The 16,712-nt window shown below is 32.7% G+C and overlaps 1 protein-coding gene across 2 annotated transcripts; it reads left to right on the top strand.

Annotated features, from left to right (window-relative positions):
- The first annotated feature begins 10,749 nt into the window (after nt 1–10,749).
- On the top strand, nt 10,750–16,712 carry LOC110672139 (uncharacterized). 2 transcript variants are annotated; one of them, XM_021834829.2, is made up of 6 exons: nt 10,750–10,926; nt 11,338–11,470; nt 11,600–11,703; nt 14,583–14,754; nt 14,869–15,009; nt 16,073–16,712. In XM_021834829.2, the coding sequence occupies exons 1-6, from the start codon at nt 10,877–10,879 to the stop codon at nt 16,454–16,456; spliced, it is 984 nt and encodes a 327-aa protein (XP_021690521.2). In that variant the 5' UTR covers nt 10,750–10,876; the 3' UTR covers nt 16,457–16,712. The 2 variants fall into 2 exon arrangements, with proteins under 2 accessions (XP_021690521.2, XP_021690522.2); XM_021834830.2 differs by lacking the exon at nt 10,750–10,926 and adding an exon at nt 10,934–11,078.

The raw sequence follows: 16,712 nt of genomic DNA on the forward strand, positions 1-16,712 counted from the left end.
ATAAAAAGGGAGTGTAAAAGAGAGTCTTGTTAGGATGTTACATGCGGAGTATAGGATTTCGTTTTGTCTTTTCTGTAATTCTTTGTTTCTAGATTCTGCGTTATATCTCGGGAAATATAAGAGTACCTCAGTTAGTGTCTTTATTTTCATGGAGTACATAGAAACATGATATAGATTTAGCAAACTTATTGAGGTCTACCATAGAAACACGTACTCCAACAAATACTATATTTTTGTCAGTATGGGTTTAAATGGTGTGCCCATTTCGTGCAAGGCACGAGTACATAAAGGTGAGTCTTGAAAGTACAGTTGCCCTAGATAAGGATGAGGATACCACTGCTGGCAGTCATCAGTGGATGACCCAGTCAGAATAAGTTTATGATAATAGAAGATTCAAGAGAGATAAGAGATTAAGGGACTTAGTCTGTCAGGATGTATTGTAGTAACTATACAATGTTCTCGATGTCTGCTCTGTAAGCTGCAGATTACAATACCGACATGAGATTATTGTGTAGAGCTGCGTACTTCCCTGTAGTGCTTATGATGAGGATGTTTGCAGGCAGTCTCTGTTTTGGTACAGTAATACCAGAACAGAGTTCTAAAGCTGTAGAGGAGTTGGGAACTCCTGGTTAAGAGTCTAGAGTTAGAATATTGAAAGGTCACAGTTGGGTGATAACTAGAGTCAGTGACTCAGTTACCCTAGCATGAGCTAGAGTTACAGTAAGAGTTGCCATCAGACCAGAGGTTTCGGACTAGTTGCAAAGTAAAGGTGACACCTATAGAGTGAGACCATCTAGTCTTCGGTATGGAATTTTGGATGGTTTTTGCAGTATGACAAACATTTTGCTTAGAGCTTAATGAGAATAGTATACCTTGTGTGTATCAGTATGGAATAAAGTACAACCCTACTACCTAGAGAAGGTCGAAACTATGAATTGATGATTTACAGAGCTATGATATGATAAGAGAGACATTAATTTGACATGGTTTTGGGCAAGGTGGAAGATGTAGTACCTTTTTCGCAGTCAATTATGATGTAAAGTGGTCTTATTCTTTCAAGAGGGATAGGGGTTTATTACAAATAATGGTGACCAACAAAATAGTGCCCCAGATGGGACTGTAGAGTGTGGTAGAGAGTAGTTGGCTCGGGTATCCTGGAGAGGATAAAAGTTCCATTATAGGAATCATATATAATCAAATCATGATGGATGTAAATCCTTTGAATGGGATGACGGGTTTGGGTGCCCGGAATCTTAAGTTTTGGCGAATTGAGTAAACATAGAAAGATAATAATAATAATAATAATAATAATAATAATAATAATAATAATAATAATAATAATAATAATAATAATAATAATAATAATAATAATAATAATAATAATAATAATAATAATAATAATAATAACAACAACAAATAAATAAAATTACTGCAGAATCAGTTCTCGAGGTAGTAAGGGTTTTATGTAAGCTAAAGGATAAGAATAGAGATCATACGATAAAAGTATGACTGCAATTTCCTGAGTTCCTTTCTAACTTCATATTGTTCAAAATAATAGTATAATCTAATTATAACAGTATTAAGAGTAATAAATTAGCAAAGATAAATCATAGAAGGCCAATGGATAAAGAAAGTACAGAATGAAAGTTTGTACATTTGATTGCAGATGCAATATAATCTAAATGCCAGTGGAAGTACTAGCTAGAGTGGTCAAAGGACCAAATATGAGTAGCACAGACATATGATAATGCGATAGAGACTCTAAAAGATATAGTTAGCAAGTACAGCTGTCATGTTAGAAAGAAAAATGGAACTAGGGATTGAATAGTCAATTTCTATTTTGGGTAAGACAAAGGAAATAAATGAAAGGATAACCTAAAGAGCGCATAATAAAAGGAACAAAGTAAGACATAGGGTAGGCTAAGTGTTATTCATGGCAAGGTAAATGACAAGGACGGAGAACCCAAAATGGGACCACATTAGTGAGAATAGTGATGGACATATGGAATCTAGTAATGTGATACTCATAGAATGATGTAGTTGAGGTAGTGCCAGGGGCTAAAATATAGAGCTTGGAGTTACATGATCGGATCATACTTTATCTATTTCTTATTCCTAAAGTGAAGTGGATAGCAATGGGGCAAGATTCTTTTAACTTGTTAACAGTATCACGAAGATTAGGCGAGGAATACAATAATAATGAGCAAAGGTTAGAAGGTGTGCGATGGTATTGCGGACTACCTAATTAGGTAGAGAAAGAGAAGTTAGTAAGCAGTAAGTTGAATAAAAGTCAGTCAAAGGGATCAAATAGGTAGGATGAGTGGAAAGAATTATAGATAATCACATAGGCTTTAGGTTAGACTTTTGAGATAGTGAGAAGGTAGTTAGAGGTTCGTTATGAATATCGGGCAAACATTTTTAGTGTGATCAACAGAATTACTTTGTAGTAAAGTAATAACGACAGGACAATAGTAGGGGTAGAATGAAAAGTGACAAGTCTGGGTAGTTATAAATCACTAGAAAGTTCAAGGATCAAATTAATGACCATAGATAAGGGTGGAATTAGTGTTGGAAGAATTTATTAGTGAGAGAAATCTTTCAGGAATCAACAAAAGTTAAGGGCACAATATAAACGATGATAGATATGAATTATAGGTCGGGTATAAGTAAAGTTAATAAATTATAAAATATTATGTCAGGAAGGACAATGGTACGATAAAGGGTTCATGCAGATGATACCTTATAGGTAGAGCACAATTGTGCTAAGAGATGATGAAATTTGAAGAGAAAGACCAAAAAATATAGGTTAAACATTATTATATGGACAATCGGCGTAGTTGAATATAAGAGGATATTTTTCTTTCTTTTCAAGTTTAGCTTGTGCTTTTGGTTCTAGAAGGTTATATAAGGAACAGAGACTGAGTCAAGGAGACCTAGTTATTGAGAGTTTGGTAGGCACAAATTCATACATAATTTCCTGATATGAGAATGACAGTAAGTACGTACCTAGTGTTAAGTATGAAAGGACGATCAGAATAGTGACAGGAGTCAAATGGAGTTAGCTACCAAGGTTTGTAACCGTTTTAAATTATGAGCTAGAGGAAGTATTATTTATGGATGAGTTTCAATAGATGAAATTGTTTCTAATGGGAAAAGTTGAGGCTGAAGTTTGGAAAGTTATAGGCAGTATATGTGATTATATTAAGGAGAATGAACACATGAAGTATTTTGTTTAGAATTAAGGCATGGCACACATTTCCCACAGCCGTGTTAGTTCAGATGGAACTTATAGTTTCAAGGGCTCCTATCCATCCAGGATGAGCAATTTCTAACTGAGGCTGGTGGGGAATGGTAATGTTCTGATAGTTAAGTTGGGAAAGGAGAAAAAAAAAAGAAAATTCTATGGGTAATTATAAGTGTTACATAAGGTGAAGAATGTGCTGGTAGGAGTAAATCATAGGGTTAGAATTCTCGAAGTAATGAAACTAGTAATCAAGATAAGACTAAGAAATAAAAGGAAAGTTAAAGTTGATGATGGGATAGACATATTTGAAGGAAAAGGTGTAAGGGTGAGATAAGACTAAAATTAAGGAATAAGTACAGCAGGTTGAAAAGATATCAACAATACCAGAAAGAGGGAAAGGGAAGTGGATAAGATACAAAGGACAGGAAGAAAGCTCGATAGAGCCAGTTATAATGATGAGGATAAGAAGGAATAGGTATGCTAGGAACACACTAAGAGATTTATTATGAGATGATAGATTAAAGGAGTAGTAGAGCCTCGATCTGAGTGCTAATGTGTCAGAAATAAGCCACATACTAAGAAGCTAAAGGAAGAAGTCTAGATATTTCCATTCCAGAGAAGAAGTGAGAATTGATAAAGTCGCATGGATTGAGTTGTCAGGAAAATAAACACGTTTGTCATATAAGAGAGGAGACCCAGTTTGCTTTCCAATGTTGATAAATGATACACTTGGCCCTTGGAGGAAACTCTACCTGACTAGTTACATAAGATGGATAGAGGATTGGTCTAAGTACCTTAGTAATGACACAAAAGAGATTAAGAATTTGAAGTAGCATGGGAGTGAGAAGATTTATAGGTATTGACCACTGAGGTCATAGGAAGAGTGAAGATCTCAAACAAGATGCCTAGATTAGGTGCTACAGGAAAACTACTCATAGGATACCATGGAATAAGGAACATAAGTTATGTTATTGGGGAAAACAGAGAATATTAAAACAAAGGAATGATGACTGAAGTCACCAAGAGACATGTTTGGGCGTAATAAAAGTGAGGTAAGCACCAAAGTTGATTGAAGTTATGAGACATCAAATCAAGAACTGTGAGGTATAGCGAATACTTGAAATGTCAGAAAAATGATCAATGAATAGTTACAAGATAAAAGCCCTCTAGAAAGAGATTATGACAAATAGGACACTATAGTAGAATCAAGGAGTGGTAGAATGTCATATATAAAATACAAAGAGTTTGAAGAATAAATGTTTTACCAATCTCTGCATAGCTGAAAGAGTAATGATTGCACTTGTTCTCATAATCTTCTTTTCCTTATTTCTTTATTTATTCAAAAATTCGAGGACGAATTTTTCTTAAGGGGGGAAGAATGTAACAACTAGAAAAAAAAAATAATGGGATTTTGGCGTGTGACAATGGGTTTCCACTGTCACAGCCAGCTTTTTATAAAAAAAAAAAAAAAAGTTCAAAAACGGGAGGAGGAACCCCCGCCCCCCCATTTTCCCTTCTCTCCTCTCCTCCCCTCTCTTCTTCTTCTTTCTTTCTCTGGTGACTGGCCGGTGACTTCCCAAGCGGCTCCCCACCCGGCCGGCGACCCACCGGCGACGGCCAGACACCAGAAACGGTGGCAAGAGAGGGAGAAGAGAGAGAAAACACGCGCACAATGGGCAGCGGCTTTCCGGCGCGATTTCGGCTTCATCCAATGTCCGATCGAGGCGATTCAGGTGGTGTTGGAAAGCTTGTTCCGAGAGCTTTCTTTTGATACCAATTTTGCAGCAAATGGAGGTCGGATGAGTGAGATATGGAGGAGAGAAGTTTCGGGTTTTTCAAGCTTTTTCGTCAGATCTAAGACGATCCGACCATTGGATCGATGATCCGAGACCACCTATGGACTGAGGAAGAGGAGAGGAGCATGGTGGTATGATCAGATTCGGCAAATGTCGCCGGCGACAGGTGGCCGGCCACCGTGCGCGGTGGTTCCGGCGGTGGCTCCGGTGGGTTATGGAGATTATTCAACTTCCAGAGGCTTCCTCATAAATTTTTAGAATTTTTGAGACACAAATAAACTTCGGGTAAGACTAGTTTTATTATTTCTCTATCTGTGGAGGATAAATACAGTGTTTCTTAAACAGGAAAAATAGAGAAAAATTTTAAGAAAAATATATGATGAAAGTAAAATTATTTGGAGATATTCTATGGTGTTAGTTGAATTTTTGAGTGATTGTATAATATTTTTGAGAAATATAGATGGATTTTAGTTAGATTTTTAGCATATGGGCATAAAAGATTATTTAAAATTAAGATATTTAAATTTTATATAATTGGTTGAAGCTTGAGGAAGGAGGTTTAAATATGTGAATATTGAATTGGGTTGAATTAAGAATATGTTAGCTGTTGGAAACTTATGGAATCGAGTAAAATTCTTGAATAAAATATTCATGGGTGATTAGAAAATTACAATTCATTTTGCAATAGCCTTATAATATTATTAAGGACCACGAGACAAAATTTTAGAATTTTTAGAGCATGTTTGAGTGGATTTTTACAAAATGTCAATTATAGGGACTAAAACGTAATTTTTAAGGTTTTGAGTATTGCTTGGTTTGGAGGGCTCAGGAGGGGCCATATAATGATGATGAGATATGAGTTGAATTTAGAAGTGTTAATTGAGCCTTTTTGCAGGTTGGGTAGGTCCCAGGTATAGGGGAAACTCTGCCAAATTTTCGGCATAAATTAGGCTGTCTGTTGCCTCTTTAGAGTTTTATTTTGACTTAGTATTAATAAATTTATAATTTAATTATTAGGTGATCGATGTCAGCTATTTTCCTGCATCCAGTAGCCACAATAATCATCGGTGTACTGTGAGTAAAATATTAATTTTAATTGTAATTTCAATATTATTATATGTTCAAGCATGCCCATGCATCACCTATATGCATATATCTATGTAGTTAAACTCTAGGCACGTTTTATGTTGCATTCATAACTGTTAAAGTGCCATGTATGTTGTTGTGGTAATTTGGAGCAGTGTGCGTGTGTTGGCGTGCGTGTGATGTGGTGTTGGCTATGGATAGGACGGGTAGTCACGGCTTGAGATCTTCGCTGGGACCCGATCCTTCGGGGGTAGTCACGGCTTGAGTTCTTCGCTGGGACCCCGATTTGGTTTATTAAGCGAAAATCCGGCTTAAGTTCTTCGCTGGCACCAGGTTGGATTTAAGAGAGCTGTATAGGGGATCAGCTCCCATATATTATGATTGATATTACTGGGTGTGTGAGTGCTCCAAATTACTTTTTTTTATGTTATGATGTGCAATTATTGTTGATGTTGTATTTCACTCTACAGGGTGCATTAGCTTTAGATAGTTATAGAGATTATGGTTAAAATTGATATTTTACTCTCTGAGTCGAATGCTCACTCCTGTTCAATATTTTTCCAGGCCACAGAAGGAGTTATTTTACAAAGCAACATGTTTTGTTCCTCGCAGGTTTAACGTTGATTATTTAATTGTTTTACTATCTTTTCTAAATTTAAAATCTAGAACTCCGCATGTGTTAGTAATAGTGTGGATCTTGTTAGAAATAGTATTAATTTAAAATTTTGAGATTAATAAATGAAGATTTGTATGGTATTTAAACAGTTTGTAAATGAGGTAACAGGGTTGAGCTGGGCTCCCCTGATTTTAGTTTCTGAAAATTTTTGGGCTAAGTTGGCCCGAAATGAAATTACAACAGTTTGATTTAAATTATCTTATATGCATATTAGGCCTAAATTGTGGGCCTGGTTATGGATTTGAGGAATAGTTATGCTTACTATGGGTCTCGGAGGCTTTAAGCTGGCCCAGGTCCTAGTGCCGGTCCGACCCATAGGTTGGGTCGTGATATTGGATATATTTAATATAAATTAAAATAACTATATTTTATGTACTATTACTATTATTATTAATTTACTATCAATATTTAAGAATATTGAACTTTAAATTAATAAAAATAATTTTAGATTTAATCTTATTTTAGTGTTTACATAGAAAAGATTTTAAATAAATTTATTTTATGTTTTAAAAAATAATAAATAAATTTATTTTATTGTCGTTGGGTCTCATCATCGCTGGAGGCATGATTGTTCGCCGGAGCAAAGAAAAAAGGTTGAGGGAAGGACGGCGTCCGGAATGGGCTGTTATGCCAGTTTCAAAACATTTTCTCCTTTTTTATGATATAATAACAATATTATTATTTAATTTTAAATATCTCAACTAATTCTAAATAAAATAATATAACAAAATTTATCTAATATTTATTATACAATTAATAAAATTAAATTAAACCTAAAAATATCTTTTATTAATTTAAAATTTTAATATTCTTTAATATTTATTGTCAAATTAATAATACTAACAATAATTCAATTTATTACTTGAAAAATCACACATAAATTCAAGAATTAAAAAAATAAATTTAAAGAATTTAAAATAAATCTCAAAATATAGTAAAAATATTAAAATAACTAAATTAATAAACTATATATTTCTAAAATTTATGAGATATTAAATTATGTCATTAAAATTTATTAATTTTTATCTGAAAATATGAAAAATAAGAGAGAAAAGAGAAATGATTTTTTTATTTGTTTGTAACAAGTTTATTTACTTTCAAGTGAGGAAGGTATTAAAGTTGAGTGACAACACTGGAAAAAAATATCTAAAAATAAGTGATTAATAGATTAACTAAGTATTTATTTAACATTAAAATTAAAGGCTAAAATTATTTAAATATATATATATATATATTATTTTAAATATTACTAAAAATATAATTTAAAAAAATTATTTTATTATTTTAATATTTTTACTTCTAAAACTTATAAAATTAATTTTAAATTTTTTTAATACTCTTTCATTAATATATTTAAAAGCAAGGTCAAACAGCTTATGTTAATATGAAAACTTTTAACATTAAGTTGATTTTAATAATATTTAAATTGAAATTAATGGAGTTTTAAAAAAGCAAAACACATATATTTAATCCCAAACTTTCTTTTACGTTAACATTAAGTTCATATACATTACGTTTTACATTTTATACCCTTAAACTTTTGAATTTATTGACACTGTGCCTTTTTTTAACTAAGAGTAAACAAAAATCCATTTCAACAAATGATAAACCATTTTCTCTCTTAAATAAATACACAAGTGGCAAAAAAAAGTCAAAAAGGAAAAAAAATTAGCTAAAAAACTATTTCTTCTTTCTGCAAAATTAGTCTTCTCTTAATAAACCTTTACCCATTTGAAGAAACCAATAAGTAATTGGTGGTATCACAAATTAAAGCTCAATGAAAGTGCACAGATAGAGGAAGGTGTTGTCATTGGATATCTGGTTGAGTTGAGATATTTTTGCAGGAGACTTGCTAAGCTAATGACATCATGGTCAAATAGAAACCCAATTAAAAGGTTATGGGGTTGTTCATTCTTGGTACACTAAATCCTTATGTATTAACCTAAAGTTGAAGTATAGTAATTGATTTTTGCAAGTGATTTGGGTAATTATTTTGGGAAATTGATTTAGTTACTTATTTCGGATTTCACTATAGTGATCTCTTCAGGTGGCAAGATGAAACATTCAATAATTATCTTGCAATGATTATTAATAATTAAGATGAAAAGGGATGTTACAGAGTTGAAGCATGAGCTAGAACAAATTAGTGATAATGGAGGATAAAGTAATGAAGTAACAAGTGTTGCCCTTGATGAGATTGAGTTCTTGAAGGAGTTGAAGGCAAATGAATAAGAGTGCAAATCATGGAAGAGAGAAAGTGAAGGCAAGTCATGGTCTACCATTATAATAAAGAAACACACTTGACAAAAGCCAAGAAGCTGCTGCAAGAAGCCTCACGACCGAATTTTGTATGTCTTCTAACAATTGTTGACAGTACCAACTAAAGTTTTGGAGAAAATGATACTATTGCTCGATTGGCAAATTTCAAGTGAAATCGATATCTAATTTTTTTACAAATCTGGGTTTTCCTTATTTAGTTAGGGGAGAAAATCATCATAGAGAGATGTTGAATTATAATATATATATTTTTAAAAAATTTCTATGTATGTTTTTTAGATTTAGAGTAGGGTTGGCCACGGTTTGATTTCGAACCAGAACCGACTCAGTCAAAACAATACCCAAATCAGTCAAAATTGTAATCAACTTCAAACCAAATCGAAACTGTCTTTCTGTGGTTTGATTCAGGTTTATATTTTTTAGGAATCATAAGCCGACGATTTCAAACTAGATCAAATCAACAGTTTAGATACCAAAAAACGCAATAAATAGCTCACATCACTCCTAATTTATTTATATAAATCTCAAATTCTCAACACAATTATTCTCTACACTCTCTTGATTTCTCTTAAATTCTCTAAATAATTATTTTCTACATTCTTTTTAATTTTTAATACTCTCTTAATTTCTTTACTTTATTATTTTATACACTTACTAAAATTTTCAATACTATCTCAATTACTCTATTATTATTCTATATCCCCAATAAAATTTCCTCTACTCTCTATTTTAAATTTTTTTCTTTTTTATTTTTTGTAATTATCAAATTTTATCATACCATTTTTAGAAAAAGAGCAAACAATATAATTGAAAAATTGGCCTCTTCTAAATTCTAAAAAGATAAATACGTAAAATTAAGTTTATGCACTTTTTTTATTTTTTTTAAAAAAATTTAATTTCATCTCTAATTTTTTAATCAAGTCAAAGTCTTTTCTTATTAAAGTTTTTTTAAAGAGAAATTGATTTTATGCTCTTTTTTCTTATTTTATTTTGATTAAAAGATTTCTAAGAAAAATTAAAATATTTTTATAAATATAACTTAATTTTAAATTAATAAAATTTTCCTTTATGTTTTTTTTTTGGTCTAAACTACATTTAAATCACTTCTAAATTTCCCTCCAAACCGTCTTGAACTGTCCTATTTTCAAACCTCCCTTTAAACTGTCTTAAACCAAGATTTGAATCAGAATCGACGATTCAAGACCCTTTTTTTAAATCATCTTATTAAGATTTGGATCAGATTCATAATTTTATTAAACTTAAATCGACATTTTAAAAATAATAATCGACGATTTTTTAATCGTAACCGCTTATAGTTTAGAGTTTTATAATTTTTTATTTTTTATATTCTACAAGTGAATAGTATCTCTTTTAATTAAACTACTTTTCCATTTGAACTTATTGCACACCGTGAATGAACAATTCACAAAGTAATAAAAAAAGTTGTAATATCAATAAATTTAAAAGGTTAAGAGTTTAAAATATAAAATGCAAAAACATAGAGATTTAATGTTAACACGAAGCAAAAGTTGGCGTTAAATATGCGTTACTCCTTATTAAAAATAAATTAAAATTAAATAATGAAAAAACATGCAGACTGTCAGTGAAATTACCCATAATTTCATAGATTTTTAACTTTGGAAATTTTGTAAAGGCAAATTAACCTTCTTACGAATAAAAAACCTGCTAAAAAGAAAAGAATAAATCGAGTTGGTACCGACCATAGTGAGAATCGATTAGAGAAAAGGGAAAATTTCCCGGTGATTACCAGAGACTGTCCTCTCAGTTCAAACATCAATGTCACTCTTAAATCAACTTTTCAACAGAGGCGTTTTTGGTGCTAAATGGTTTATTCATCTGTCTCTCTTTCTCTGCTCTTTTCTATTTTGCTTACAGTTTTATTTCTTCACTTATGCTGTTGATGATAATTATTTGATTCGAGTCTTAATTTCTTTCTTTCACTTTCGAAATTACGATTAGTCAACCTATGCTGCGCAATGTAACAATCAATTTTTGTGAATTTGTGGGTTTAGTGTTGTATGGGAATTCTCTTTTTTATGCGATGATGCCCATATATAGATTTTGTTTTATGGTTTCCTCTCAACTCAAATTTTAATAGCAGAATTATTTTTCGTTCACTTTTTCTGTGTAATTGTGGTTGCTCTAGTCAAATTATCTTTGTTTTCGAGCTTTGAAATTGATTAACTGCATTATGGGTTCTTCTATTTCTCCTGAAATCTGATAAACGGATTTTGCAGCAAAACATGCTTGACCTTGGCAATCTCACGCATCAAATTGCTGCAAAATAAAAGAGATTTGCAGCTCAAACAGATGCGCAAGGAAATTGCGCAATTTTTGCAGGCTGGCCAAGAAGCAATAGCTCGAATTCGGGTATAATTTCAGTTTTGATAATAACTATTGAACTGTTTAATCAGGATTTTTTTTTTTTCAAATGCTGGTCGCTTTCTCAGTTGGATTCCCTACCGCCCCTCTTTTGTGTACTTTTCTTTTCTTTATTAGGTGGAGCATGTGATTAGAGAACAAAACATATGGGCTGCTTATGAGATATTGGAGCTGTTCTGTGAGTTTGTTCTTGCACGTGTTCCAATTCTTGATAGTCAGAAGTAAGTATATGAACCACAATGATTTATTTCTTTGTTGAAGATAACTTTTGATACACTATTGTCTTTCTTGACAACAGAAGCAGTGTAGAATTTGTGCATCACAGTTGTTCTATACAGATTTGGAGTTTAAACTTATGTTTTTCAATAATTTCCATGAGAAATGACCTAAAGGCATTTTGGTCTTACATTATTGCCAACGCTGATGATACCTGTTGTTTTATTAGAACTCTAATATGTAAAATTCTCCCCAATGCTTTTAAGAAAATGTTTTTCCACATATTGGTGAAAGCATTAATGAGTTTTAATGCAACAACAATGATGAATTTAGTGAACTGGTCATATGAACATTCCCCAAACCCTTTTCTTCTCCCTCTGCTTCAGAGAACCAAGTGAATACAGATGAACTGGTGAGGCCTAGAAAGTTTATTTGTCTGATCATATACAATCCTATGTAATGATTGCATTTAAATAACAATTTCGATGAAGCTGTCACCTATGAAGCCTCCATGCGTTGAACAAAATTTGTGGCTGTAACTGGAAGTTGCATCAAGTTGCTTGCCTAGAATTGCCTTGCTGATGCCTACCATATGTTACATATAGGATCCAAATTAGTTGCATACCCTTTTTAATTAATTCATTAAAGGACAATCTTTTGGACTTCTTATAATGTACTGATTTAGCTAGATGCAATGCGAGATATGTTGTGCTTATAGCAGGGTGTAGTCTTCCAATGCTTCTTTTGTCTGCATTGGTTGAGGTTGAATATTTATGATTTTAAGTAACTAAAATATCTTATTCCTTGAAATATTGGTTTGTGCACAGGAGATTGATAGACTATGTTTCATTAATCAGAGTATTTGTTTTGCTTTTTGGATAAGTACCTGGTTACTGTCACTTCAGTACAAAATGACTTTAAGTAAGTGAACTAAGTCCAAGATATTTCTGGATCTTCCAATTAGAGATAGAAGAGAGTTCTCCCTTCATATTTGGGAGTTAAAACTCTACCACAAATTAAGCATTTAGCTTTATTCCTTAGTTTAGAAAAGACTAAAAAAAATATAATCTTTCATCACTTTTTTTTTTGCGATTCAGTTTTTATTTTATGGTTGTTTCCAGTTGGTTTGTAACTTTGTGTTTTTGGTTGTTGATATATTGGTTTTAATAAAAAAAATTAAAGCATGACTACTTATCTGATTTCTAAAATACATAGTTGTTCACTTATGTGTGTGTCTATAGATGTGCATACATGTGTGAAATATTGTTTTGGTTGTTGATTTTCAAATGTAGTCTAAACAAACTTGTACCTCTCTCTCTCTCTCTTTCTCTCTCTCTCTCTCTCTCTCCCCTCCCCACTATTTTTATTTTTATCTTTTGGGGTTGAGGGTAGGGAGAGGGAGGAATGAGAGTAGTTCAAATCGTTGACTGCCTGCCAATATTATTGGCTTTGAGGAACTTCCTCTTTTTGTATATGATCTTATTACAAGATGTAATAAGCTAGTTTTAATGCCTAAACTTTAATTTGTATCATGTTATGATTTATGAAAATTTTGATTAGGAGCTTAAATAGGCCGTGACAGTTGAGTCTTAAATTTGTGCTTCTATCTGGGTTAGAAAGTTTTGATTTTTGTATTTATCCTTGGTTATAGGAGCAAGGGTATTTTATTTTATTTTATTTTATCTTTTTTCTGTGATGGGCTAACCTGTAGTGCTTTGAGTCTTATTTGAGTATTATTTTTAGTGGCTTTTTTTTTTAGTTCTAAAAGTTGTTTGGCATCTTATCTTTTTAGTTTCCTCCTTGGAGTCTAAATTCTTGTAATATACTAGCAAACTTAAATATATTTATTTATTTATTATATATTGTTGTATATATTGATATAGTCTCTTTAATTAAGTAGGAATAATTATTTTTGGAACTTCTTTCTTGTAATTGGGCTCTCTTTGGAGATTGTATGGTGCAATTCTAATCCCACATGTAATAACTAACACTAGCAGGATCATAGGTATAATTTGGATGGGGTTCTGAAGGTGCAATAAAAAATTTCCTTCTTTTCTTTAAATTTTCAAACAACCAAGTTTTCTATTTGGGTTTCAAATTCATTATTAATTTCTACAATTTTTCTATTGAATATCCTTACAGATTCCACTATCAATTAGCATCCAGAGAACTCTATATTCCCAAAATATTATTCATGGTACCAACCTGAATTATACATTTACAGACACTAGTGCCCTGCATAATGTCCTTCACTTTTAGTGCTCAAATAACTTTAAATGCTAATCCTAATCCTTAATTTTGGTGGCTTTCCTACATCAAAATTCTTGTTTTGTTATATTTTTAAGTTGTTAGCCTCTTGCACTGAGTTTCATAATTGTTGAGATGAAGTGGACACTAGCATCCAGTGCATGAGCAAGTGGAAATGTTCTTTCATATATTACCTTAAATTTCTAATTGCAAATGATTCAGATTGGTGCATCTGGTATATGTTGGGCTTACAGTTTTTTTTGACAGCAGGCTATGTGGATTGTGGTGCCTATGTTGCTAGAGTTTGGGGCTTTAATTCATGTGTCATAATTTGTTATATGGTTAGGAATAAGGTTTATTTAAGGAATATTTCCCTCTATTTTTTTTTGTTCCATTAATGCCATGTGTTATAATGGCTTCCTGAAGTTAATAAAAAGCTAGATGGTTGCATCATTCCTGCTTAAGAATAAGATGCTTAATTACTGTTTTTAATATCTCAGAGGAGGTTCTTTTGCAATGTCCCTCATGCAATGTCGGGTGACTTTGGCAAGAACAATATATTTTAGATGGGAGACATTCTTGATGTTATTCAACTCTACACGCCACAACTTTCTAAACCATCCTTTTTATGTAATAGGGAATGTCCAGCTGAATTGCAAGAGGCTATTGCGAGCATAATTTTTTCTGCTCCAAGATGTTCAGAAGTGCCAGATTTATTGCAGATCAAGAATTTGTTTTCTGCAAAATATGGGAAGGAATTTGTCATGGCTGCTTCTGAGCTCCGTCCTGACTCTAGTGTCAACCGTGCAGTTAATTGGCTTTACCTTGTTTTGTTTTCTGCGTGTGATATTTATACTGAAGCTGCCATAGAAACTATAATGTATGGGTGTATCTTATCTATTCTTTTATTTCTGTTTGTGCAGATCATTGAAAAGCTTTCAGTTAGTGCTCCATCAGCAGAGATAAGGCTTAAGGTTTTGAAGGAAATTGCGCAAGAATATAACTTGGAGTGGGATTCTTCCAACACAGAAGCTGAGCTTGGTAAAAAGCATGCAGATCTGCTGGTACATTGGCAATTTAGTTTATACTTTTTTTCTTTTTTTGAGTTATGCTTAGCACACTGTTCACTTCAGATTTTTTTTTGGGGTTCATTTTTCATAATGGATACTCTTAATGATAGGGAAATCAGCAATCAACAGCATGATTATCTTCTTTATCATAATGTTGAATTGAAATCTAAAAATTCATTAGAAATTTCATTCGTATTGGTAGTTTGACGTAGGTGATTACATTGAATTTCTGGTTTTCTAAAGATGAAGCATTTTTCTTTTTATCCTGGCTAACTGGCTTTTTTAAAGCTATCTTTCATACTAAATACTTATGCCTATCCCACCTGTCTATATTGCTGCTTTACATTTCTCAAATACTGCAGAAATGTGGGTCTCATAGGATATATTGTGTATTCAACTTAACAACTAACAAGGTTCTAAGTCTCACTAATTTGGACAGAATTTGAATCTTTCTTTCGTTCTTTCTTCTTTTTCTTCTTTTTGCAATTAGCCTGTTGACTTGGGATGGTGTGCCACGTGCAATGGCAAAATTGCTTAACTGTGACTTAAGAGGTCACAAATTCAAGTCACAGAAGTACCCTGGAAAGGGATATCTGTGAGAAATCTTGCATCTTGGGACAGTATTTTGTGCCTATTGACTTGGGATGTTGTATGTGATACTTGTTGCAACTGGCAGATATCAGTCTGTTATTGTTATTATTATTAAGCCGTGTGAAGTTTTTTAATAGTTTCCACTATACAAAATTATGTGAAATGTTATATGGTAGATTCAGAAATATTAGTATTCAGTACATTATGAGGCCCCACTTAGAAAGAATTACAAACTGGCAATTATGAAAAGAATATTATTATTGTATATATAGATTATAGACCAAATGGATTCAACATACCTTTCTTGGCTGATATGATGCTCATTCAAGATTGTGGAATAAGCACGCTAGCTAAATCACATCTTTGAGCTTGGTGAATTTGTAGACATTAGTGACACTTTTAGTTGGATTTTATTGTTGTCTATTCTGTGATAAAGATTTGAATTATGCCTTTTTATGCTATCTAGGCTGGATCAAAGCAAATCGTAGCTGAAGCTGCACTTTCTCAATCTCCCATGAAACTGAGTTCTCCTAAACCTTCATCTTCCCATGGGGCAAGCCCTATTGCGAATACAGATAGCAAGCAAGGATCTCTTTATCTTCAGCCTCCTAGCCCCATGAGTAACATGCTGGTGGTGGATGCTAATGAAATTGAACCAACATTCAGAAACCATTCTGCAGTCTCGGTTACTGATGCTAAAAGACAGACAACATCACCGTCTTCGGATGTCTTGGAGAGAGCTCGAGCAGCCATTGCCTCAGCAGAGCGAGCAACTGCAGCTGCACGTGCTGCTGCCAAACTAGTAAATGTTGAATTTGGTTCATTGAAGCTAGAAGGGAAGTCATCATAATGCTTGGATGATCTTCAACCACGGTTCTTGTGATTGTAGTCTGATGCTACTCAAGATCACAGAGAGGCAAGCAGAATTGAAACCAAAGGAACGATTATGTACATTACATGAAAAATTGTGGGGTGAAAATTGTAAATGCATCAAGAAGAATAACCCTGCGTTGTATCTATTCTGGTTTTGACTGCAATTATTTTCTTATGGTTAAGAATTGAAAATATCAGTTCTCTGCAATAAATTCGAGTTTTCTTCCTTGAAA

The sequence above is a fragment of the Hevea brasiliensis genome, chromosome 13 (genome assembly GCF_030052815.1).
Source record: "Hevea brasiliensis isolate MT/VB/25A 57/8 chromosome 13, ASM3005281v1, whole genome shotgun sequence".
NCBI lineage: Eukaryota > Viridiplantae > Streptophyta > Magnoliopsida > Malpighiales > Euphorbiaceae > Hevea > Hevea brasiliensis.